Raw genomic sequence first — 26,752 nt, 5'->3', positions numbered from 1 at the left:
CAGAAGGTGAGCTTGCATCTCACCTCACGCTGTGCCAGATGAAGAGCCCTAGACCCTCACTGGCCTTGATTTTCCTGTATGTTTTAGCTTTCAACTGCTTAACTTCCACTTTATCAGTCAAAATTACCTCAGTTCAGCCATGTATGTGAAATATTTCTTGGTTTAATAATTCCTGTAAATCCCTGGAAAAGGCCAATGCTGGTTACCTGATGCTGGAGATGGGCACGCCCAGTGGGGCACAGACGCCTATTGCAGCAGCCCTGAACGAGGAGACGGCCTCGTCCAAACCTTTGCTCTCTTGACGCTTTTCTAACCTCAAATACAAGAGGTACACCACCTCCGCGGCGTTACAGGGCCCGGTGTACCTCAGAACACGCCGCCATTGCCTGCTCTCCCCTCAGCGCTGTGGGGCCGCGTTCCTCACGGGCCGTTCCCGCCATGTGTGTATGGGGTTCATGCCCCTCCCCCCCCATCGCCCCCTCCGTGAGGCGGCCGCGAACGCGGGAAGCTTGATCCTTGCGCGCTGCCGTCCGGGTGCCGGCGCTCGGCCGCGGTCCGGAGCGCAGCGAGCCGCGGCTGTTCCCGGCGGCAGCGGCTGTTCCCGGCGGCGCGGCCGCCATGTCTGCCGTGGCCAAGGCCTCGGGCGCGCTCAAGTCCGTGGATTATGAAGTGTTCGGGCGAGTGCAAGGTGAAGACGGGCGCGGGGCAATGGGCGGGCGGTGAGGGGCGCCGGTGGCCGCGCATGCGCTGAGTCGCAGCGGGGAGGGGATGGAATGAGCGGTAAACATGTCGGCAGTGTAGGGTTCACCGGTTCCACGCAGAGGACAGGCTGTTCTGTCCAAAGCACTTTCTGTCAGCGCGGTTATATGGGAATGTGCCCCCCTCCCGGCTTAGGCAGCAGAACTTAGAGGTGAAAATGAAGTCAAAGGCGATTTCTTTAACGTAACGTCTTCATTAAAGCGGCATGTGCTGTCTGCGTTAATGGAAGTAATCGTTCGCCGAGGAGGAGGCTCAAGGCCAGCTTGTACCCAAATTCCATAGGTTTTGGCCAATGTTAAAATTCAATAACTCCTCCTTAGAACTTCTGTCAGAAATGACCACAGGTGATTCAGATGTACAATAAAATGCATACATATAAAGTGGAACTCCTGAAAGTGACATTCCTTCAAACTATTTTACTGTAGTTTTCCTTCTTTTCCAGGTGTTTGTTTCAGGATGGTAAGGCAATGTCTGATTTACCAGCTCTACTTTACAGTATAGTGTTTCCAGTGCTAAAAATACAGCAGCAGGTCGGTAGAGTGTAAATATATCCAAGCTGAACTCTCAGTTCCAGGTCAGAAGGCTGAGTATTGCTGAGTATTGGGTTTAAAAGGGGGAAAATACATTTGTTTTCTATTACTGTTACATTAAAATGGATTTTTAAGAGGTTACTAACGTGTTGCTTGTTTGTGCAGTATCTAAAGGTTGTGTTTGGGTTTCTTGTGACAGTGCAGCCACAAGGACATTATAACAAGTTAATCTTTAGAAAGGTTAAGCCTGAAGTGCTTGATGCTGCTTTCTGAAACAATGTGTTGCAGTTTAATCTTTTTTAATTGCAATTATAGTACTTGTATTTAAGAAACTTACTGTGTTTCCTGGTAACAGTGTGCTACAAGCACGCAGTCTGTGGCTCCTATTCCAGCTGAGTATCTCCTCCAGCTCTGAATGTGCAGCAGGTAGTTTTGAATTTCACAGGAACCTAAGAAACAAGAGGGCACATTTCCAATCAGAACAGTTTGTTGTCTGGGAATAATGGACTACACTTAATATAAGACCTAAAACTTGCTTTTGGACAAGTTAGCATGGACAAACTGCTCATAATCCTCTTGAGAAATGCTCTTCATAATTAGTAATGCCTTTTCATTGACTGAATTACCCTGAAATTTGTTTGGCCTTTTCAGATGTAATCATATTAACCTGAAGCTTGGCTGTTAGCATTAGAATTGGTATCTAAACAGGCTGATAACGCACATCTGGTACCTGTGTACTGTTTTGGGTATTGCCACAAAAAAACCCCAGCCCACACCTCAAAAAAAAATGTACTTGGAAGTTCCTGGTTTTATCACAACAAGTGAATAGCTGGGCAAATAATTGTAATTTGTTGTGGTATTGCAAAAATACTAGGAAACTACTATAATTGTAACCTTATTTTTTTAGTAGTAGTGCAGCAGCTGGGGTAGAATTTTAAAGGTGAAAGTCGGGAGGAAAGGATTTAAAATTGGAGAAAAACTGAGGTTCGTACATGTAGCAAATTGAATGAGTTTAGACGCTGGGATTGTTGAAGAGGAAAATGAGCAGTGATAGGAACTAAAGAAAGGACTAGAGTAGGTACAAGGTAGTAGTGTGCTATTAGTAGAGTTCTTTGTGATCAAAACTGTTAAAAGTTTCTAAATAAGGGAGCAAGACTTCAGCCTCTGTAAATGAAAAAAGCCTCACACCATCAGGAGGTTTCTATGCATATACCGGTGATAGAGGAAGATGACTTTTGTGAGCATTGTAATGTCTTGGTTGGAGCCATCACATGTATATTTCTTTTTTTGAATTAAAGTCTTTAAAGCTGTGAAAATGGAAGTGGGAATTAACTCACATTTATTATGTATATGTGGAATCTCCTTGTTCAAAAGTTGACTGCTTCTGCTGCAACTTCAGAGCTGACAGGAGCATCTTAATGCCTCAGTATGATTATCATGGATTTTTAAGTGTAGGTCTTAAAGCTATGAAAATGAAACTATGCAAATGAAAGTGGGGGTTTAGGTGGTATGTGTGGTGTATGTGCTGACACTGACTGTCCTCTTTCATTATTTTGTGAATCAGTACACGGAAAAGGAAGCGGCGAAGTTAGGAGTGGTTGGCTGGGTTAAAAACACCAGTCAAGGAACTGTAACAGGCCAAGTTCAGGGCCCAGAAGATAAAGTAAATGCAATGTAAGTATTTTTGTGGTTTTTCCTAGTCTCACTATAGTCACATACAGAAGCATTTTTAATACAAAGTGACAAGTAGAGCCGTATGTCAGTAATTTAACAGTACTTTGAATCATCAGTTTTAGTTTTGAAGAGTTAAGGAGATGCGTTCTTTTTTAAGCTGTACAAAATGTCTTTAAGCTTCAAAAATGGTGTGTAGCCTGAGCCAGTTTTAATTTCTAGTGTCATGTGGTTTCAGTGTATTCCCCTAATACACTCTTTTCCTGTGAAATGAAGAAAAAAAGCTTTTATTGATATAAGTGAATATATCTCTTTTTGCAATTCTTCATTCCTTCTCTGGTAAGGAACAGACTGAGAACTTCTTTACTTAAATCAGTTTAAAGGAAACTGAGTTCAAATATGATTCTTTTTTTGACTTAAAAATATGAATCCAAAGTACACACTGCAGCAAAGGTCTGTAGTCTTTATCACCTGGAAATAAAGTTTGAAATACTTTGGTGTCTTTAAAAGAATAAGTAATGATTCTGTTTATTGCCTGTTTCCAAAAGCTTAAAGCTATGACTCTATGGAAATCATGCCTGGAAAAATACAAAGCCCAGTTCAGTGGCTTCCAGCTATCAATTTTTGCAAGTGTGTATAGGGAGATTGTTTGGAGTAAATCCTTCAGTGGTTTCTGTCAGGAAGGAATAAGTGATGGTAAAACTTCCCTTTATCAACCTTTATTATGGGGGGGCAAATTCTGCCAATTCTGATACAGGAGTTGCTTCAAAACTGAACTTGGCTAATGTGAAGTTGGTTTTCTGCAGAGAAAATAGTGTTACGCTTTCTGGTGAAGAGATTTATATGTGATTATATAATGTGACAGATGCATTTGTATTAATTTTCTTTGGTTTTGAGCTTAGCATTAGGTTGTTTATCTTGGGCTGCAAAACATTTACAGAGCCAGAGAAATATCAGTTGTTTTCCTAGATCAAGTTTATACTTTCTGGAAGAACTTTAATAGCCTCATCTAAATACTGTGTGAATTTGGTATCTTGGTGCCATCTCTCTAGTTAATTTAGAACACTGAAAATGAACATGTAAGAAATCGGGATCTGGTTTCCTTTCATTGGAGTACTTTGAATATAAAACTTTCTAGTTGGTTGATTTACTCTCATTAAGCAGGTTCAAATGAAAGCACAGCTTAGGTCCTGACAGTTCTTGCGTTTGCATGAACTAGGATTGCTGCAGAACACAGTGTTACCATCCATCCTTTTCCCTTTCCTGTTGTGTGAATGGGATTGAAAGGAAACTGTGCTTACCCCTACACAAAATCTGTGTGTGTAATAGGGGATCTCACAGCAGAGCTGCAAAATTAGACTAACAAGACTAGGTTTATGCTCAGAGGTGTGTTGGCATATAGACTATCCTAAAAGGAAATAGAAGAGTTTATTTTTCACTGTTAAACAATTTAAAGTAGGATCAGCAAGGTGGATTGTGACATAGTGTTAACACTTTTGATGTACACTGTTTGATATTCAGAGCAAATAAAAAGTTGGGTTTAGTTGCTGCTTCTTCATTTCATGCTGGAAATCAGTGTTTTCTTTTGATGTGGGAAGAATGTCACAATGTTGAAGTGTGACTTTGAAGTACGCCTTGAGATACAGATGATTAAATTGGGGATGCTGGAGTAGAAAACAGGAGAAATGGAGCAGAAAAAGCTCACATTTCCTTGCTCCCTATATGTGCTCTGGTACATTGGAAATGTAGTGGGTTTATTTTTGGCATTAAATAGGTGAACTTCCACATGAAAAGGGAGCTGTTGTGTCTGAACAGCTACTTTGAAAGGCCCTTACTTCTCTCTGCTAGTACACGTTAGGAGGAGGTCAAAACAGGGTTGAATTTTTGAAGTTTATTCCAGAGCTTACAGCATTATTTTTGTAATGCTGAGTCATGCTTCCCAGGAATTCATAATGTGTTATTTAAAATGCTGTATTAAATACAAAATGGGGCTTGCTTCTGCTGTAGCAAATGAATATTAACTGGTAATCCTAAACATACATTTGTATTCAAACTGTGATAAATAATCAGGAGGAAATTCTGGCAGCAACTTCTATGCAGGCTCTGGTTTAGATTTGCTGGATAGTCAGACCTTGAGAGACTGTGTGTGTGTGACTGTTTTTCACAGATCGGAGATTGTGTGTTCAAAGAAATGCAACTCTTTTCAGGGAAATACAGCCCATGGATCAATATTGCAGAGTATTTCAAGCAAGGGTGCTGGTGAGACCTATTTCAAATAGGGGAATTAATGTGTTATCTTGCAGAAATCTCTCTAGAGCAGTTTGTGCAGTGTCCTTTGGACAGGTGTTTTCACACTTGCCTCAGTTTCTAAATTAAACTTAAGGCACAAAATGCTCTGTTCTTCAGAGGTGTAGCTCTTTGGCTTTTAAAAATCACTTATTAATGGTAATAGAATGATTTGCCAGTTGTTTCACTGGTTCTGGCTTGTTAATGCTAGTATTTTTTAGGGGGGTGGAACGGGTGGTTTGGCCTATCATAAACAGTTTTTATCCTTTCATGATGCTAAATAGAATTAAGAACCTAAACAGAGAGTAGGAATGCTATTAGTAAGTATAGCTCTACAACAGGTAAATAGAAAAAGCAATGTGGGAGGGAGGAAAAGAGGAGCAAGTGTTTGAGAAGGAGGATAAAGACAGGGAAAGTGTAAAAAAAAAAAAAAAAAAAAAAAAAAAAAGTGGGAAAAACACCATGAGGGAATTCAATGTTCCCAGAAGCATGGAGTGAATAACAAAGAATGCCTTTGTTCTGGAGCACTGGTGCGGCAGCTCTAACCCAACGGTTTTCCAGCTGCAGCCCCTTGCTGCTGGTTTTCTGGTCTTTTTAATTCAGTTTTGTATTGCAGCTTGCATTGTGAGGTGCAGCTATGAAGCATCCAGTACAGGCTCAAGAAACAATGCCTTTAGATTATAGGATTTTTTGCAGGCTGCAAGGTAAAATACAGCCTGGGAGGGGAGGGATCATGTGGATATTCCTGATGATTTTACACGTTATTGTAGGTTGTGGAATTTAGATAGAGTGTGAGTAGAACTGGTGTAAAGTGGAGAAAGTAAGGTTTAAAGCAGGAAGAGTTGGAGGCATGACTATCCACCCATACTTAAAGCTCTCTACTGAAGTGAGAGCATGTTAGAGAAGATCTGTTCTGTTGGCCAGGTAACTGGTGACCTTTAGAGAGTCCTGGGTAGCCAAATATGACTTTATTGGGTTATAACTGACGGGTTAGTGTGGGAAGGCAGCCAGAAGCTGCATATTCACTGTTGCAGATGCAGCAGAGTGCTTGCCAATGCAGGCAGTGGGCTTGGTTCCTTCCCATCCTGCCTCTTTTACCCAAGCCTGATGTGGTTTCTTAAACAGAGTGCTGAAGCCTGGATTTTGTCCTAAAACACAGAGTAATTGTTTCCCTGCAGCCATAAAACATGATTATAATGAATTACTTTGAAAGATGACATTCAAAATAGAGTTTGCTCTGGAGCATACATCAACTTACAGAAGCATTCTGATTCTTGCAGAAATAAGTGGAGAATGATAGTATGAAGGATCAGGGCCTGAACAGTGTTGCAAGTGCAGGAAGTTTTCCTTCTTGGACCGTTCATTATTGAGCATGGGTCTGCATTTCTGTTGAAGTGGTGCTGGGACACTGACTTCTTTGATTCATGTTCTCTGGTGGGGGAAGTCTTGATCACACTGAAAACTGGCAAAATGCACTGACTTCCCTGAGGATTTGTCCTGTGAATGTCACTGAAATGCAAGAAGTTTTAAGGTATGAACGGGCAGGTCTTGATTCTTTTCATTTCAAGATTTGCCTTCACTTTGTTTTTGTTGGAACCCATTTAGGTTCTCAAAGATTGGGTGACTTTTACATGATGTATTTTGAAGCCATTTTTAATTTTAACTGGGAGATTTTGCAGACCGTTTTAGAGCGTATGTTTAAGAAGTCTTGAGAACCTTTTACCTGTAAGCTTGCTTTAATATCCCTTGGTTTTAACCTCTAGATGGAGCTGTTTGTTCTGTAGATCCTTTCTGCTATCTGTGCTTCGTTTGAAGCGAATCTATTTTTAGACTGTTATGGCCGAATTCATCTTTTTCTTCACTACCTTTTTCCCTACTGTCTTTTATCCTCCTGTTCTGCTTGCTGCTGCTGCTTCACATAGGTAACACCCATTATCCTTAGGTACTAAACAGCTCATTTCCACCTTTTACCTATCTGTAAGCCAAGGAATCTTAAAGACACAAGAAAAGCGGAGTCACAGCATTTCCAAAACATGATGACATAAGGCTTGATGGTAAACTGGAGGCTTTTTTGCAAGCCCAGGTATCATTAAATGGGGAAGAGGAGTCCTTTGCTTTCTTTATTTTTTCCCCCGGAAGATTTATAATACAGGGGTTTTATTATAGTATCTCATGATATTTTTTCCCCATTTTATTCATTAAACAAGGTTAGAGCCTTTGTAGTCACTGTGGCTGTTGCCATGGCAACTTGCATCCACAGGCTGGAAAGCCCTTTCCTATGAGAATTGTTTGAACTTTGAGGACGTATTACTCAGTTATCTGTTAAAAAAGGAAGGTAAGGCGCTTGTAGAGTAGCAAGTTCAGAATTTATTCCAAAAATCAAAGATTTCAGATCAGGCCGACACTTTAAAATGTCAAACCTTAGGACATTTTGTAGACACAGGTAGTATATAGCAGCATAGTGAGTATTCTTCCTGTCTTTGTAGAAAGGCATGGTGTGAAATATAGATTGCTTGTCTTGGAAATGGTTTTAATGATTGAATTAATGATGATTACATTTGAATGTTTTAATTTTTAGTAATAACTTAAGAAAAATTGATGTTAAATATATAAATGACACAAGACTTAAATTACTTCGGTGTTTATCTGTGTAGAAAAATCCAGGGTTTTACCATGTGAAAGGGGAGAAGGGAACTCTGTATTAGTTAATATCACAACTGCCATTCTCTGTGTTTTATTAGTCAGGTGTATCCAGGATTCCTGTCTGTACTAAGTGGCAATGATTGAATAACTACTTTTTCCCTCTATGTAATTTTTAGTTGTTTTCAGAGAACAGCCCTGATGGCATGAAATAGAAATCAGTGCTAGTAAAAAAAATCCCTCTGTATTTAGACTGCCTGGGTTTCCTGCACCAAATTGTGCATCTTAATACCAATTTATATTGAGATATAAAGCAAATTGATTTTAGTCTGCATTTTGAGATTTCTATCCATTTTAAAAGGGTAATTTTAAAATTTGCTGCTCAATTTAAATGTTGTTTAAGAGTATAAACTGTAGCACTTTGCACATGAACCCAGGCATAATGGTAGAAATGAACCTGCAGGGGATGCTTGTACAGACAAGGAAGTGCTTTAGGTTTTTAGATGCATGTGAGATATCTGGGAGGTACCCAAAGGAAGGTGAGTGAAAGCTTCAGAGAGGTTGGAAATGTTGATGGATTAGAGAAGGAATATGGAAGTCCATTTGGGTTTGGCAACAGCTGATCTGTAAAATGCTGCAATTGCAGACCGGGAATCAGTAGATTCAAGGAGTGCATCAGACTACCAGAAAAGGTACAAAGATGCTCTCATGTATCTAAGGGGCAAAGAGGCAGCATGAAACAGTAACCAGAGGTGTGCTGTAATAGGGGAAATACATTATGGGAGGTTGGTCCTACAGATGGAAGGAAAATTCTGGAATCTTTTAGTGTGGGAGAGGAGAATGTCAGAGGGATGAGCTGATTGCCATTGAAGTGAATTACCACAGGGGCAGTGAAACCCAGTCTTATGGTGAAACGTGGTAGGGAGGATTTAGCAAGAAAGAGATTGTTAGGCCATCTTGATACAAGCACTTCTAAACCAAATTAAGTGGGCTGTGAGAAAGTCTTTGTTATTCAAAGATGAATGCAGCAGTTCTCAAAATAGGCTCCAAATCCATAGGTATTAATTAAAAAGGTTGTAAAATTTTAGTGCTGAAATGATTTTGTTGCTAGCTGTGTTTAAGGAATGCACTGGTGAAGTTCCACTTTTATCTGCTTGAGGCATGTGTAGGCTAAGGTGAGTGTTAGCATCCCAAGTGTCTGGAAATGCACATAGACCCCGAACTGCCACTGTTAGATTTGGAGTTGATCATGCAGAGAACACTGGTCATTGTGTGCTTCAGTGTTACAGAAAACATAGTTGTGAGGACTTTTTGCCGTGCTTATTTTGTGTAATTTTCTATAAATACACCTCTGATGCAGAACACTTAATATTTACCTTGTGCCCTGTCAATGGGGCAGCTGAGCCCGTAATAGAATGGCTGGGATATTTCTGGGATGTGCTATTCTTGGGAAGCTGACAGTGATGTATTCTGAAGGAAAGGGGAGAGGGAAATTAAAATCACATTCTTTAAGCTTTCTTTTTGACTTTGCTCAAATGTGAAATGGTGAAAAAGGGTTCCAAGGTGTTCTCATGTATGGTTGTAATGAAGTACAATTTCTACATTAATCATTGCTGAAGGTGATTTACAGCATTTCAGTGACTCAGTAGCAGCCAAATGACAAGAAATATGATGGGGTTTATAGTTCAGTGTGGGTGCAAGTATAATAAGCTCAGTTTTGGTTTGGCTTTATTTGTTTAAAGGTAAAACTAACCTATACTGGAAAATGAAATTGTGTTAAACTGATCTTTGTGAGCATCTCTCTTCATACCAAATGTTTGAGGTATTAATTTCTGTGATTATTCATTTATTGCTTAGAATTGACAGGCCAAATCCTCACCTATTTCAGTTATGCAGGCTCAGGGTTGGTCCTGTAAATTAAATACACTAAGTGCTACTGATGAGCTGAAAGGAATGGAATTAAGCCTTGTTCTTTGGGTTTAGCAGTTCAGAACTAGATAAATGAAGAACAATTCCAGTTTATTGTAGCAACTACACTCTGCTTAAAAGACAAGGAATGAGTCAGGTAAGTCTGAAGGTGTAGTTTTTGTTACTGGCTTCTGAGAACAAACCCAATAAGATATTAATGATACTTAGCTGAAAGATGTTAATTATACCTAGCTGAAGGAGAGAGCTGCATGTTCCAACACAAACCAGGAGGCCTGGTAGCTTACCTTTGTCTGCCCTTGCCATTTTATATTGTGCAGCCCTGACTGCCCTGAGTGAAGTTAACCCCCTCTAGTCACTTTGGGGCATAGCTGAGGGCAGTTCTTTCCCTGTGGTCCTGGAGTGGTTGAAGGAGAGGTGTAGCTCTACTGAAGGTCATAAAGCCCACCAGAGACAGAGCCAGAAATAGAAGTGGGCTCCTGGCACAGGTCCTGTGCTTTAGACTCTACTGGCTTGTCACTGTTCTTTACTTTGAAATGCTGTAAACCACTAAAGCTTTTAACCATGGTTATGTCTTTCTGGAGATGGAGTAGTGCAGAAAGGAAGTTTACCACAACCCCGTTTCTCCTGCTGGGGTATAAAAATAGCTCTTGTATGACCTTGTAGATTTTTAATCTGGTCATTTTTATAGTTGCTGTGGATTTGCTGTAGCTCAGTGGAACTGGAATTCTTTATGAAGTTTCTGCTTCCATTTCTGATCACTGAAGTGTTCATAGTAGTACATTTTGATTAAAAATATGGTTTGACTTTGATAAAAGATGCTAAATGTAGGTTTATAATACAAATAGCTAATTAGGATTTACTGAATGCTGCCTCATTAGAGCTTAATCCTCATGTTTCCTTCACCTTTTGAGTATCAGAGTTCTGAAGGAGTGTGGGTTTGAGACAAAAGCAAAAGTTCCTGTTGAAGACTGAATGCTCTCATTGACACTCAAGGTTAGCTCAGGGCAGGTTTAATTCTCACAGCTATTATTATAAGATACATGTTATAGTGTAGTCTTGCACCATAAACACAAGTCTGAGGTACTTGCATTTGTTGGAGGGAGGGGGCCACCTCTCCACGGTTTATGGAATTTGATGCTTGAATTGATTCAGTGAAGAATGTTTTTTCTTCCAGCTCCCTGTGAAGCTGCCAGAAATGTGTTTGCTTTACTGGGAGCCACATGACTCCTGTTGTTCATTAAAATCCCAAGGTATTCCATGCCTTGCATGTGCATTGGTCCCTGTAAATAGGGGGAAAACCAACTTTGCTGTATACCTCTTATTACTAGTGTCAATATTGCTGAGGCAATGTCTGTGTTGCCATCTGAAGGCAGAGTCTTTGCCCCTGCTGAAACAGCTGAAAGCTTGGGACTTGGTTCACACAGCACTGACCCTAGGCTGCTGTCCTTGGCTTCTCAGCAGGGTTTCTAGCTTGAGATTAGTGCTTCACCAAGGATCCTCTGCAGCTTCCAGTCGTCTCAGCACGTGGTGGAGCTTGCTCATGTTTGCCTGTATCAAATTGCATAAGCACCATGGGAAGGGAATTGAGAAACTTGCTATAATTTCCTATGTAGGAAAGACTCACTGTGAGACTGAATGTATTCATGTGCACAGGTTACACACCCAGGCAGTTGTGTGTAAACACCGTCTTGGCCACAGCTTATGTGGGATGTTTCAAACAAGTCTGAAAATGAAACCTAATGATGTGGTGCTTTAAAGAACAACTGTAGAAATGTAACTTTTTGGTTTGCTTTTTTTTATTCAAACTCATTTGATTTGACCTCAAATTCTGAAGTGTTGTTTTTTTTTTTCCTACTGAAACAAATCGGGGCATTTTAATTTAACTGCATTGCTGAGGGCTAATGGGTTTCAGCAGATAAGGCGCAGAGATTGTGTAGGATGGTTGTCACTTTTCTCAGTGCTGGCCAGGAATCCATGCCAAAAACATGATATGAATTCTGGCAGGAAAGTATTTGGTTTGGTTTCATGTATATTCTGCTGCTTCTGCCTAGGTAGGTACTAACTGACACTAGCATGAACCAAGCAATGGCCAGGAAATGCTACAGCTGGATGTCATAGTGGATATTTGCCTTGTGCAAAGTGCAAGACATAAGAATTAACAAATCTTCTCTATGCTGAAAGGGTGACTAACACTGTTTATACAAACTTATAATTTGATAAGATGTCTGCTTGATGTTCTAACCTACAGAAACCTTCCTGAGAAGGAAGAGAATTCAGCTTGAGTGGTCTAAAAATGGAGATTCAATGTGCAGAGCAACGTGAAAAGGTCATCACTGAGTTTGTGAAGCCAAGCATTCAAAAGTCAGGATAGACTGGAAGTGAGTTGCACTGCAGTGCACCTACAATGTCTGTTTTGTTCTCTCATCTTCCCTCTTGATGGTTGAAGGAGTTTGTTTCTTTTGTGTCTATTGATTCTATTTGAAGATTAATAGTCCAGTAAGTAGGGAACATGACTCTTATGACCACTTTTCCATCATAAGAGGGATGAAGGGTGTTATTCTGGGTCTAGAGATTTGTGTTTATAATCCACTGGAGAAAGCAACGTTAATATTCAGGTTGCATAACTAAGGATGAGAAGCCCTCTACGAGAATGCTGCTGCTGTCCCCAAAACATGTTATGAACTAGGCAAACAGGGACTATTTTTCATGTGTGTTATATCACGTGTATAGTACCAGATCCAAGAGCTCTTCTGTAAGAAAGCAAAGGTTTTGCAGTCCAAATGGACAGAGTACAAAGGAGAAAGCAGATAGCTAGCACAGGGATCCTGTGCTGAGTGACTGGATTTGATTGAGTTCTGAATCCACTAGTGTAATTATGCACATAGCCTGTGACTCTTGCTACTACTGATCTTATCAACATGCTGGTGGTAAATTGCTGCCTTGGAAAAGCAGCATCTCTCTAGGATTTAAACACTTCATTAGCCAGGTGGATCTAAGACTTTAAGTGAAGTCTTTATTATGTATGCCACGCTGCACAGGTAGGCAGAGAGAAAGAGGAAGCTACTTGGAGCTTGTTTTATGGGGAGAGAACTCTGAAGCTTTTAATGTTGCTGAGAGGTACCAGTTTGCTTTATACCACGAATCACTGTGGTAATGATTTGATTCAAGGGCAAGCTGTGTTCAGTTCATTGACCATATTTTCATAGAAGATGAGTATGTTTCACACTTAGGACTTCAGATATGCTCTGTGCCAGTAGAAGAAAGATCAAAATAGCTTCTGATGCTGACCCTCTCTCTACCACTGTTGGTGCATTGCAGGGTAGCTTCATTTTACGATCCATGTAACTCAATTTTACCTTGTTCTTTTTCCCAACTCCTCCCTCCGTTCCCTCCTTTTACGCTCCAGGGAAACACAGGTTATTTGCTTTGTGTGGTGCCCTGAGATTTTTCCCTTGAACTATGCTGGATGTTACCGATTCTCCTGCAGAGTTAATGTTGGGTTTTGTGTTTCTTTGCCTTCCTGTTTGATGTGGCCCCTCTGAAGGGGATATTGAAGTCTCTTTACAGAGAATCCCTTACATAAAGTTGGAGGAGGCACTGGGTTTGCTCTGATGTCCTTCTGCTCTCACGTTCATTTGCTGCAGTCCCTCCATGTCACTGGATTAGGTTTCTTCTCAAAGCTGGTATTTTGTGATGGTTTTTCCCTAGTGGGGGTGAAACAGTTGACTGGTTTACTCTATAATGAATGCTCTGCTTGTGGACCTTAAATGCTTTCCACTGGTGTTCGGGCTTGTGCTCCTGTGTTGGGGTGCTCTTCCTGCTTGTTTCCCTGCTGCTGAAGAAACAAAGAGAATCAGTCTGGAAGGTCTGGAAAGTATTCAGAACTTAATGAAAGACAAGCAGCCTTTAAAATTGGCAGCTGATATATGTTTGGAAGAAGATTCCTTGAACTCCCAATGACCATTCTGATGGGGGAGGATCCTGAAAAAAAAGTTTTCCTTTCCTTTTTGATGCTGTAAGCCACGGATTTTAATATATATTAGAAAGCAAACCATCTGGAGCTAACACTGCCAATCTATTCCAGCTCCCAGCAATCATGTAATGAGATTTCAGTCATATTCTTGGATCTGAGCAGGTTTGGGCTGTCCCGTAGGAACTCACCTGCAATCCTGTAATGCTGTACAAATGCTAATCCTGAGGCTCTGGCTCTGCTCACTGTATAATAGAAGCCGTTCCTTGAAATGAGATTTCAAGGTCAGTGCTAGGAACCTTTCTGGCAGCAGAGCTGTACCTGCTGCCAGTCTGTGGAGGCTTAACTGTTCCTTACGTTTAGATGGCTGTGTTTTGCAGAGGAGATTTTTAGCAGTTTAGGGAAAGGAGATAGTTTGGCTGTGTATTCTATGAGGGGTGAAGGGCAGCTGCCAGTTTGACATAAAGTCATAGAACCCCAGCCTGGTTTGGGTTAGAAGGGACCTTAAAGCTCCTCCAGCTCCAACCCCTGCCACGGGCAGGGACCCCTTCCACTGGAGCAGCTTGCTCCAAGCCCCTGTGTCCAACCTGGCCTTGAACACTGCCAGGGATGGGGCAGCCACAGCTTCTCTGGGCACCCTGGGCCAGCGCCTCAGCACCCTTACAGGGAAGAGCTTCTGCCTTATTTCCAACCTGAACTTCCCGTTTCAGTTTGAGCCCATCACCCCTTGTCCTATCACTGCAGTCCCTGATGAAGAGCCCCTCTCTGGCATCCTTGTAGGCCCCCTTCAGATACTGGAAGCTGCTCTGAGGTCTCCACGCAGCTTCTCTTCTCCAGGCTGAACAGCCCCAACTTTCTCAGCCTGTCTCCATACAGGAGGTGCTGCAGCCACTGATCATCCTTGTGGCCTCCTCTGGACTTGTTCCAACAGCTCCATGTCCTTCTTATGTTGAGGACACCAGAACTGTATGCAGTACACAGTGCCCCACGTGGGGGGGGCACATGAGGGCAGAGTAGAGGGGCAGGATCAAGATCACCTCCTTTGACCTGCTGGTCACATCTCCTTGACCTCCTTCTGCAGAGCGTGGGTCCAGGAGCTGGAGCCTGGAAGCTGAGGCCTCCATTGGCAGCCAGGGGCTGTAAGGACTCTGGTCCTGCAGGAGCTCTGCAGAGGCTGTTGCAAAGCCAGGAGTCTTGGAAGGGTTGGTCTTGAGCAAGCCTGTGGTATCACAGCTATCCTGGGGCTGTGAACTTGGAAAGCTCTGGCTCTCCAGCAGCCTCATAGGCAAACTGGCAGCACCCTCTGGGGAAAATAGCTTTAGAGTGCAAATTCAGTTGCTTTTGGAGGTGAAGCTGTTGAAACTCTGCTGTTTTCCAGTGAATCACATCTGTAACCTCCTCATGATCAGGAGTATATGCAGAGATAGAATCTTTCAGTTGTGCTGCTGCAGTTGACTATTGCATGTGCTGTGCTTGGCTGGGAAGCCCTGCCTGAGCAGTATCACTCAGCCTCAGTGGTAGGAAAACACATTTGCTGTTCCCTGCTGTTAATCACAAACAGCATCCATGTGATGTCTGCTTATGTTTAAAGCAGCCATAGCTAGCGTGTGGTCAGCTCTGCAGATGTTGAGGTGAACAGGGTGCCTGTGGTGTCTTGCAGAGTGACTGCTGTCTGTTTGGCTGCTTTTCCAGCCCTATTCATTAGAGAGCAAATTGCTGTGTTCTGTTATCCTGCTGCCCTCACCAACATGCAGCAGTAATGCACATGGTGGTGTGTGAGAGCGAAGCTGGTAAGAGTGCTGTCTGTCCTGATGCTGAACCTGCTACCACCATTTATTGGTGTTTTCAGCTTTCCTCTGCTTGCTGTATCCTCTCAATTAGGAAAAAAGTGCTGAATAGCAGCAAGAGTGAAACGATACACAGCTCTGCTTGGGTTTAGATTGAAGTGCTTTGTATGCTGAGTGTGCCAGGGGTGTCATGGGGATCTACTGAGATCCCTTGGAGTTCAAGATCTCATGGATTCACATAACACATTTCCAGTTATGTGTGAAGTTCAGCTGTCAGGACATGCTGTTACCCAGCCTGGGGGGTGTTTGATTCCATCATTGCAGTAAGCTGGTGTCTTAAAATACATCAGCAGCAATACAGTACAACTTCAAAAACCAGAGAGAGTTCGTGTTTGCTTTTTGCTGCTGTAATGGAGCTGAAATGGATAGCTGGGAAGGTATGAGTTGTATTTGGAATGAGGGATGAGGCACGTTACGGTAAACACTTGTCTTTTAAATCCCTAGCACAAATGTGAATTAAAATTGAAACTGAATCTGTGGGAGTAGCTACATCTGTGTTTCCCCATGCTGTGGGCAGAGGAGCTGGAGCATGGAGCAGCATTAGGACAGTCTCATACGGCAAATTGGTGATGGAGCTGAGAGGGGGATTTGGATCATTAGAGCAGAGTTTCTCCCTTTATGTTGGTGGCATTCTGTGCTTTTCTTAGTTAATGCCAATAAAGCACTGAGAATAACATCTTCCTCTACATGTCCGGGTCTAGTATGTTCTCACCTAGTGTCCAAACTGTATTTGGACTGTTTCAGACTGTATTGTTGCATTATTGTATTGAGTGAGTTCTCTGGGCCAGCTGGAGCAGGCAGTTTTCATCTCAAAATCCCCCTGATGTTACATAGTACAAAGGGAAAAGAATTACAGGCTGTAGTTGGTGAGGACCTCATTCTGCTTTATTAACACATTATAAGAGATTCCTACTGCCAAAGAGCAGGCAGTAAAATGAAGCAATAAAGCCAGAGAATGAGAAAGTATTAATTTATACATGGAATTCTGTAGCAGAGATTAACTGATTGGCTCAACCACACAGGAATGTTATTGCAGAATCTGAATTCAAGCTGTTTCCTGCCTCCCAGTCCAGTCCCTCGCTGCTCTGTTCTCTTTGCCCTTCTGATCCTGTAGTTTACAACAAACCAAAACTGTTCAACTTTGCATTTTCTAGCTAATAATAAGAAAACAAATGCCTTTTGTAGTTCTTGCACAATAGAAGGGATTATGTATGCCAGCTGGCATGGTTTTGTTCAATATTAGCATTAATAATAATTAATTGGATAATTACGTAGACATTTTCTTTCTGGCTCCTGTCCATAGTATAGGCAGAGAATCCTGGGGCACAGCAGTGTGAAGTGGAAGGCAGGAGCAGTGACTCGTTGCAGTGAGTGCTTGTAAACAAGGTCAACTCAGCAGGACTAGGACATCTCCTCTGAAATGTGATGCTGTCTTCATTAGCCTTGTGAAGGGCTTTGGTGCAGGACCAGCCCAGCAGGCAGGATTGCTCTCTGCTATGCTGAGTACGCACAGATTTATCAGGACTTGCAAACCCATAGATAAGCATTTAAAAACACCCAGACCTGAAGTCTTTTATTACAACTGGATTTATTCTCATCTTCTGGAAAGCTGTTCTTTTGCTTAAGTCCTGTCACAGTTATTCAGTGAATTTAGGCTAACAAAAATATTGTCTGGTTTTTCGTTTAGCCAATAGTAATAGAGATGCTCCTTTTATTCCCAACCAGAAGCATGTCAAAGACTGACAACCATAAGTGTTTGCCTTGCCCAGAGAGTTAAAATGTCACGTTGCTATGTGGGATTGATGTGGGAGGGATGCTGAAGCTTGTGGGACAGCCCTGTGACCTGTGCAGGAATCACTGAAGAATCCTTCCCACCAGAGACCTGCTGATGCCTTTACCCTGACAACAGTGCCCCTGAGGAAGCCTCACTGTGCTATTGGCTCTCTTCTTCCTGACTGTGCTCTAAGTATCCTACCAAATGGAGGTAAAAAAAGGAAGTTAGTGGCTTTAGTTGGAGTCTTGCATGGAAACATGTCTTCTCTCGAGGGGATCAAGTCACTGGGAATGTGACTCCCTGTAGAAAAGGTCTGTGTCACCATGTGGCTTGAAAACAGAACTCACTAAAATGCTCTGAATCTTTTTCCAGCTAATGTGGCTGCCCAAAGTGATGACATGAATCTTGAAATGGAAAGCTTCTGTACGGATGTGGAGCCCAGGTGCCTTGAGTGGGACTATATTGGTGCAGGGTCTGTGTGTGCACATTTCCCTGGCTGCATTGTGGCACTTCCCATGGGAAACATTTGCCTTGCTCTGCTTCATTGCCTGCTCACAATCACAGCATGTACTTAGAGATACGGGGAGCTTGACTGAGTATGTTGTTATTCTTTGCCAGGTGGGTGATACGTGCTGTCTAACCCAGTATTAGCGAAGAAAAGGAACAGAAATGCCAGAGCAGCGAGGGCAGTAAATACATTATCCCTTTGGTTCATGTGAGGCAGTGTTCCAGGGCAGTGTTTGTTTGCTGCGATGGTTTCCCAGGTGCGGTTGCTTATTGTTGCTGCTGTTAGACAAAACCCCAAAGGGCAAAGTGGGGAAGGACAGAGCATTTATAGTAGTTTCAATAACATGTCGATGTCAAAGTAGATCTGGTATGTGGCAGTGTTAATTTTAAACAGCTGCCTTTGGGTGGAAGTAAGTTCTCTGATCTGCACCTCCTAAAATACAGTCTGGAATCGTCATGTTCAGCTGGTCACAAGATGAGGCCAATCTGCAAGTGAAATGTAGCAGTGGGCAAAGGAGCACGAACGGGTGACATGGGCTTGCTGGAGGGTGGAACATGCAGTCCATTTCAAGTTAATGCTGATGCCACTTGTTGATAGCACTGTGGTTGGTAACCTTCTTCTCCTCTCAAACTGCCTCCCGGCCCTTAAAGTGGATCAACAGTGGAACGTGCCAGTGGCTTTTGGCATTAACCTCAAGGTCATCTGTAAATACAGGAGAATGAAGTGGAAGGGCCATGCTGTAGGCAAGGATAATGTATACTCTGTGTCAGTACTGTACAATCACCTTGGTCTTCACAGTGAACTTAGCATCTAAAAAAGTTGCTGTGTATTTAAAGAAGACAAAACTATAGGCCATGGCAGTGTAACAAAAGCCTCTTACCTTTAACACATTTATGTTTAAATAATTGGTATATAAGGGAAATTTACCACATTGACATTAACTTGTGCATCATGACCATTGTAGACAGTATTTCAAACAGGAGCTTATGGGCCTGCCCTCTGCTAAGGGTGCAGGATACAGCGAAGAAAAAAACCCACCTTTTTCTTAAGTTTGAAACTGGTGGGGGCAATGGGATGGAGCTTACTGAAGAGGAAGGCATAAGATGAAGTACTCTAAATGCTGACATAAGAGAAAATGTTCTGATCTGTAACCAGTTGAAAGAGGAAAGAGTTAAGATGGGCAGAGGAATCAAGTACTTGTGAATGCCTTTTTGTTCTTGATTCTGTTACTCTCCAGTAGACAGAAGAGCAGCTGTCTCTGGGCAGCAGACATTGAAATCCATGAGCACTTTTGCCCTCCCAGTTGTTCTGGCTCTACTGCAGCCTGACAGCAAACAAGTTCCTCTTGTGGCAATTCAAGTTGAATTTTGGCTATGTTTATATCCCTGTAGTGGAACAGAGTGACTGAATGCCAGAGAAATTCTGCCTTGATGAAGTTTAAGCAACGTAGTGATGTATTAAAGCAAAGCAGCCTCATAAAGGCTTTTTTCAAAGCATGTGGATCTTGATGGAAAGATGTTGTTTCAAGAAAGGTGAAAAAGTTAAATCCCTTTGGAAGAAAGGGCTCTAACTTATGAAATCATACAAAGAGGCTGTTGCTCTAACAAATAACTTCTGGTGTGGTTTAGTTGGTGAGTAGAATAAAATGCCTAGAAAAGGAGGTTAGTTATAGAATCACAGAACATTATTAGTTAACTCTATAGAGATCAACAACAGTCTTTTGTGAAGCCTGTCTTCAGGCACACTGATATTTAACTCAGTAATGACTCAGAGACTGCATCTAGATGCATTGCTAACTAAAGATGTTTATGACAATACTTTGTTCTTAAAACCCCAATGCTTGGTTCAAAACTATTAGATAGGAATTGAAGTTCTGCTTTAAAGGAAGGTTTCCAGCCTTGCATGTTGCAGAAAAGTTGTTGGCACAGTTAAATAACACCAAAAGCCAAAGGCAAGCAAAATGTCTGGATTTTATTTTAAAGATCTCACAAGGTTTCAGCTGGTCTCATGATTTTCTGGCGCTTGATTAATAAATCGTGGATTATTACTAATCTTCAGTGAAAAGGAGAGAAAGACTGTTACGAACAGTTTCCACGTATTTCTTGTCCTGTGCCATATCCATTCAGGCTCATTGCACATCCTGTTCTGATGGCTAGTTCTCCTAATAAAGAAAAAAGGATGCTGAAAATAAAAGTTACATTCAGGTAATGCCATGATACATTTAAGTCTTTTATTGTTGTTTTGCAGTCAGACCCAGTGTAATGTTAATGACAAATAAGAAAAAGCAGATCCTAAATCAGAGTATGATAGTTAGTTCAACTGCATTCTGAATTGTTTTTCTGGAAGTGTTCAGCCAGAGCTGTATCTGGATCTAGAGTGGTGGGCCTAAATGTCTCAGCCTCACACAAAGCTAGAATATAGTGTGGTGTGTAGCTCCTGAACCACTAAAGTGTGGTATGAAATGTCAACTGCTTCAGAATTAGAGGTTTTCTACGGTGGGAATCTCACGTGTTGCTTCTTTCATCCCTTCAGTGTAGAATCATTGAATGGTTTGGGTTGGAAAGGACCCTACGATCATCTGGTTCCAACCCTTTGCTGTGGGCAGGGATGCCTCAAACTAGACTGTGTTGCCCAAGGCTCTGTCCAACCTGGCCTTGAACACCTCCAGGGATGGAGCATTCACAACCTCCCTGGGCAACCCATTCCAGTGCCTCAGCACCCTCTCAGTAAAGAATTTCTTCCTTAGATCCAATCTAAACTTCCCCTGTTTCAGTTTGAACCCGTTACCCCTTGTCCTGTCACTGCAGTCCCTGATGAAGAGTCCCTCTCCAGCATCCTTGTAGGCCCCTTCAGATACTGGAAGCTGCTCTGAGGTCTCCACGCAGCCTTCTCTTCTCCAGGCTGAACAGCCCCAACTTTCTCAGCCTGTCTTCATACAAGGAGGAGCTCCAGCCCCTGATCATCCTCGTGGCCTCCTCTGGACTTGTTCCAACAGTTCCATGTCCTTCTTATGTTGAGGACACCAGAACTGCACATAGTGCTGCAAGTGAGGTCTCACAAGAGCAGGTTCTCCATGATGAGAGTATTCCTTATTTCATCTCCTGCAGTCTTGAAACTGTGGATTTTTTGTATCTTAGGCTGTAAGGCGGTTCATTTATTTGTGGTTTGTGTTGTGTTTCTCTTCCTGTAGTTGTGTACTAAATCTCTCTTGATTTATCACAAATTATAGTGGTCTTTAAACTGCCTGTATCTAGGGGAAAAATATCTATGTATGAGTAGGGCTATGGAGGAGGACTTGGAATGTTGGGATTAGCGTGTGAGGAGGAGATAAGGCACAAACAGCTTTTGGTAGCAAGAAACTTTAGCATGATGAACTGTAAATTACATGTCTAATGTCTAAGATATGATGCAGTCAAGTAAGTATAAAGAAACTTACTCCCCAGATCTGTCAGATACTCAAGGAAAACAAAATTTAAGCTGTTTGTTACAAAAATACGTAGTTTTCATTGGTTTCAGTATGCTTCTGGAGTAATTATGATGGGGTGCAGTGATGGAATCCTCACTGGACACTTCTCCAGTTGGTTTCCTGTTGTTGGGTTATAGCACAACCCAAAAATGGATGAGATAAGGGGTTTTCCTCAGGGTCTGCTTGTTTGCAGTGTCTGAAAATCCTTAGCTCGAGGAACAAACTGGGTGTTTTTGAGCTTGGCAAGGTCTTTGGTATTGAGCAAATTCCTCTTAGCTTTCCCTTTAGAACTCTGTAGGATTTAAATGGTGCCAAGAACCTATTTTCTGGTTGACTTGACGTGTACAGTGTAGTTACTGTCAGGAAAGTTTTACTTCATTGCGTAGGCTGAGGTTTGTGTTCTGTGCCCTTGCAGCAATGGCACAGTGAGAGCCATTTGTTTCAGTTTTCCAGATGTATTTACCATTTCCAGAGCTTATCCTGAAGTCATCCCTCCCTCTGAGTCATTGCACAGAGAGTCCCTTGAGTCCCAAGTTTCCCTGAGTAAAAACAAGCCTTTGGTCATATCTCCATTAGAAGCTGTCAGTTGTTTAATTATTTAACATACTGAGTCCATGTCAAGGTAAGGAATCATGTTTACTCATAAAGAAGTATTAATTTTGGCAGTTAACCATAACTCAGGGCAATAGGTTATCAGAGCATAATGTGACCATCAGTGCTTTCGCATTTGTAGCAATCAACAGGAAGAGAAAGTGGAAGAGTTGAGGGATAATGGTGGGAAATATAGAAACTAATGGGAGATAACTTTTATTTTTAGATGCCTGTTTGTAGAAAATATGTTGTTGGTTGCTCGTTACTGTCAGTTTGGTAACATTCATAGAACCCCACACTGGTTTGGGTTGGAAGGGACCTTAAAGCTCCTCCAGCTCCAACCCCTGCCACGGGCAGGGACCCCTTCCACTGGAGCAGCTTGCTCCAAGCCGCTGTGTCCAACCTGGCCTTGAACACTGCCAGGGATGGGGCAGCCACAGCTTCTCTGGGCACCCTGTGCCAGCGCCTCAGCACCCTCACAGGGAAGAGCTTCTGCCTAAGAGCTCATCTGAATTGACAGGTATAGAGGTAACACAATAATCAGGCTAATAAAGTACTGTGTGTGGCCTGAAGGCTTCCTGGTGTGAATGAGGACAGTTACTTGATCATGTAAACCAATTTCTTACTAGTACCTTCAGGCTGCACTGTCATACTTATTTCCATGTTCCTGCTCCCCTCCTCACAGCCTTTCAAAGGCTTTTTAATTGCAGAATTCTGTGGTTGAGAGGGAAATGAGGTACCAATGATTGTGATCCATCTCGTGTATTCATACACTGAGCATAAGGATGGGGGTGGACAGGCTGTGAGTGTTGCCTCTAAATACCTGGAGTGAGAACATAGATGGGAGTGACATCTCCAACAGCTTCAGCTACTGCTGTGTAATTCCACTCCTGTTTAGCAGGAGACTTGTAAACTGGTTTTGGCTGATAGTGTCTGTGTGTGTTGAGCTGTTCTCAACACTGACACTGCAGGGGGGCTCCACAGACGAGGGCCATCACACAAATATTAGCAGTAGGCTGACACTAATAGTTTCTGGAAAGCATCTAATATCTAAACATATGGATAAGAAAGGAAAAGGCTTAAGGAGGTTTTGGCAGGGGCCAGAAGAGAGATCCCAATATTGTTATAGTAAATGAATCATAAGTTAGTTGGGAGTTGTAATGCAAATGTACTTCCGTCAGCTTTTTAAGATACAAGGTTTTTATCTACTCTCTTTACAGAATTACTACAGATAAGAAGGTGCAAATAGGGCTGAAATGACTGAAACTGGCAGGAAACGCATCTAGGTCCAAAATCTTTGCCAGTGTCATGAACTTAGACATGGTACTGGTAAGAATGAAAAGGTGACAGAATTTCAGATTCCACTGCAGGAATGAAAGCACTTTGAATTAAGATATTGGATAAGCTACATTGAAGAATACTGATGTTAATACTAGGCTTAAATTCATCCTTGTTGATACGCAGTGTAGGCTTTGTAGTTCAGTGTTTTCACACTAGATGTCAATCTACTTGCATGTGTAAAAGTTGCTATCTGCTTTTTGCCTTCTAGATATTTCTTCCACCAACTACACGACTAGAATCTTGTTTTCCACCTACCTTGCAGGGCAGTCAATGCCATGAGAGAAGGGATAAATTCAAATACCAAGTTTATTTTGATGGCTAATATTGAAGAGCACTTCTTCCAAAGAAGATGTCAATTGGGGGTTGCCAAGGGTAGTTAAAGTCTTTGATTTCAGTACAGCTGTTTGATGGCTTTAATGGAAAATGGAATTTCAACAGCATGGAAGCAGGAATTGTGAAGACTTGGGTAGAAATATCCTGCCTTATTGCTGACTAGCGATTTAATATTAGTTATTGATAGCTGTTTCTTGCTGTTTGACCATTGTAGTTACCGAGTTAAGTGAAAAGGTTGAATAATTGTGTGATTAGTCTCTTGTTGGCTACATAAACCTTCTGTTTGTGAGAAGAAATGACATTCCCAGAAAGCAGAGGCTGCAGAGCTGAGTGCTGAGCTGGAGGGAATCATGGATGTGTGCTCATGTCACCCCACCTCTGCTCTGTGTTCCATTCCTGTAGCAGGCAGTGTAATGAGGGATAGGAGATGAGCCAAATTAAAACATAGTAGGAACACTGCCATTGTAACAGTGAGTATGAGAGGGGAAACTTGCGGAACCATTTGGAAATTGAAAACAGGGATTATAAACATACACACAATGAATCCTGTCCACTGTCTTGTATAGGAAAATGTATTCATAAAAATGCAGAGAAACTTGTTTCAGGGCTTATTTCTTACTCTCTTTCCCTCTTTGCAAATACCAGTCTTGCCAGGTCTTACTGAAATGAGAAGATCTTTGAATTAAAGGAAGCACAGCATGATGCATTGTAGCGTGCTTACAAAACACGAGACAGCTTCAGGCTTCAGTAGCAGACATGACAAGAGACACTTGAAGTCCATTTAACATGGTATTGCTGTACAAGCCAGGAGATGCAATTCAGCTTACATCTGAACTCATGTCAGGATTAATGTTCTGGATGAGATAATAACTCCAGAGGAATCCTGATACTTTGCAGTGATTAAGTGTAGAACTACTTTTGAAGAGGTAGGACTACAAGGAAGAACAAGAAACACTTCAAAAGATCAATGTTAACTTTTCTGATGTGTCCTGCTTCAGCTGTATCTCTTCCCCCCCATTTTAATTTAAGAAACTGGGGGGAAAAGCTGAAGTGTATAATGCTGCGTGAAAGTCAGCTCCTCAGCACCAACCACTGTACAAGCTTGGTCTGGTCTGTGCTCTTCGCTAACGCCGGTGTAATCACACTGTCTCTACTTGCCCTGTTTTGAACACTGAAGTGCCATTTACAAAGCATTTTGAACCATAGAACCCCAGCTTGGTTTGTGTTGGAAGAGACCTTAAAGCTCCTCCAGCTCCAACCCCTGCCACGGGCAGGGACACCTTCCACTAGAGCAGCTTGCTCCGAGCCCCGTCCAACCTTGACATTGCAGAGCTGTTAAGAGGGCTGGAAAACCTTAGAGGCTGGCACAGTACAGGTAGAAGTCCCTGTCTCTGGTTTTTCTACACACCGTTAATATCGTATTCCAACTAACTGTTTAAAGTAAATGGAACTGATTACTACTATGAATACTACTGGCAGAATTCAGTGAGCTACATTGAAGTTTCTAGTCAAGGAGCAAGTAATAGTGGTTGTAATAATGTAACTCCCTTCCTGATTCTGTTAATCTCTCCTGTGGTGGTACAGCTTTGGTTTTGCAGCAGAGCTTCTCTGCCTCCTCTTAAAAAAGCCTGGTATGATCTTAGATGACACTGAAAGAAGTAATTGGGCCAACAACTCGAATAATTTCTTGACAAAGGTAAATGTGGTTCAATATGAAACTATTGCCTTTTGCTTTGTCACTTCTGTCCTCCTCATTGTGGCTGGCTTCCAGAACTGGACATGCCTCTTGTAGGTGCCTTTGGAGGTCTTCCATGGGCACAAGGGCCTGGCTGGGGGGCTGGAGCACTGTTTGGCATCTTAAAGGTGTTGCATCCTGTTGCCCTCCACCTGAACTGCAGTATGTGCCACCTCCAAGCCCAGAGCTGAAAACCTTTTTTCCTTGTCAGGCATCATTTTAAACACGTTCTAACTAGTGCCTGAGATGAGCTTGACCCTGGTTGGCAGTATCCAACAAGATGTCTTGTGTTAGGCTCTAATTCTGTCAGATGAAAGCTTCCAAACTGCAGTAATTCTGCCCTTAACAACATGCAGGAGTCTTGTTATAATTTGGGTGCATTAGCAGTGGTATACCAATGCAGGCAAATGTCTTCCTAAAGAGGCCTGATCCTGGCTTTTCATGTCCATGCCTGCTTGGCTCAGGGTTCATATTTTTGCATGTCTGAATAAATGAAGGAAGGTTCACATAATTTGAACTTTAATATACGTTATAATTGTATCCAAACTAATGGCATGAACTACTGAATTCTTCCAAGCTTTCAGTGCTTTCTTTGGGGCAGAATAAAATGCTCTGTGATACTTTTCAATTTTTGGAGTGCTGATCACTACCTTATCATTAATAATTATTTTTCAAGGTTTTGCTATTGCTTAAAAGAAATTAAGGTATTAAAAGTTCCAAACATTGTTGAAGAACCAAGCTGGACAGTGGTTTTAGTGATTTGGAGACACTCCCCCCCCTACAGTCCTGATCCAGCTCGGGGGCAACAGCACAAGAGGGACGTGGAGCTGCTGGAGCAAGCCCAGAGGAGGCCATGGAGATGCTGCGAGGGCTGGAGCAGCTCTGCTCTGGAGCCAGGCTGAGAGAGCTGGGCTGGGGCAGCCTGGAGAAGAGAAGGCTCCTGAAGGGGAGACCTGAGAGCAGCTCCAGTGCCTAAAGGGGCTGCAGGAAACCTGGAGAGGGGCTTGGGACAAGGGCCTGTAGGGACAGGCCAAGGGGAATGGCTTGAACCTGCCAGAACAGGGGAGACTGAGCTGAGCTCTTAGGCAGAAGCTCTTCCCTGTGAGGGTGCTGAGGCGCTGGCCCAGGGTGCCCAGAGAAGCTGTGGCTGCCCCATCCCTGGCAGTGTTCAAGGCCAGGTTGGACACAGGGGCTTGGAGCAAGCTGCTCCAGTGGAAGGGGTCCCTGCCCGTGGCAGGGGTTGGAGCTGGAGGAGCTTTAAGGTCCCTTCCCACCCAGACCAGTATGGGATTCTGCATTCTGATGCATAGTTAGCCATCAGTTTAAAAAGCGAAGCAATCCGTTCAGCATGGCAGTAATCCAGAAGAGCTGG

General features: G+C 42.5%; 1 protein-coding gene across 1 annotated transcript in view; it reads left to right on the top strand.

The window, feature by feature from the left end:
* The first annotated feature begins 610 nt into the window (after positions 1 to 610).
* Positions 611 to 26,752, top strand: part of ACYP2 (acylphosphatase 2) — a 44,772-nt gene continuing 18,630 nt past the window's right edge. The window contains exons 1-3 of the mRNA XM_080615290.1: positions 611 to 688; positions 1,202 to 1,218; positions 2,854 to 2,963. Of these exons, the coding sequence (XP_080471416.1) occupies positions 619 to 688; positions 1,202 to 1,218; positions 2,854 to 2,963 (197 nt within the window). The 5' untranslated portion in view covers positions 611 to 618. The remainder of the gene's footprint in view (positions 689 to 1,201; positions 1,219 to 2,853; positions 2,964 to 26,752) is intronic.

This window comes from Psittacula echo (genome assembly GCF_963264785.1).
Source record: "Psittacula echo genome assembly, chromosome: 4".
Lineage (NCBI taxonomy): Eukaryota > Metazoa > Chordata > Aves > Psittaciformes > Psittacidae > Psittacula > Psittacula echo.
The sequence above is the reverse complement of the archived record's forward strand: the minus strand, read 5'-3'. Positions and strand labels throughout refer to the sequence as shown.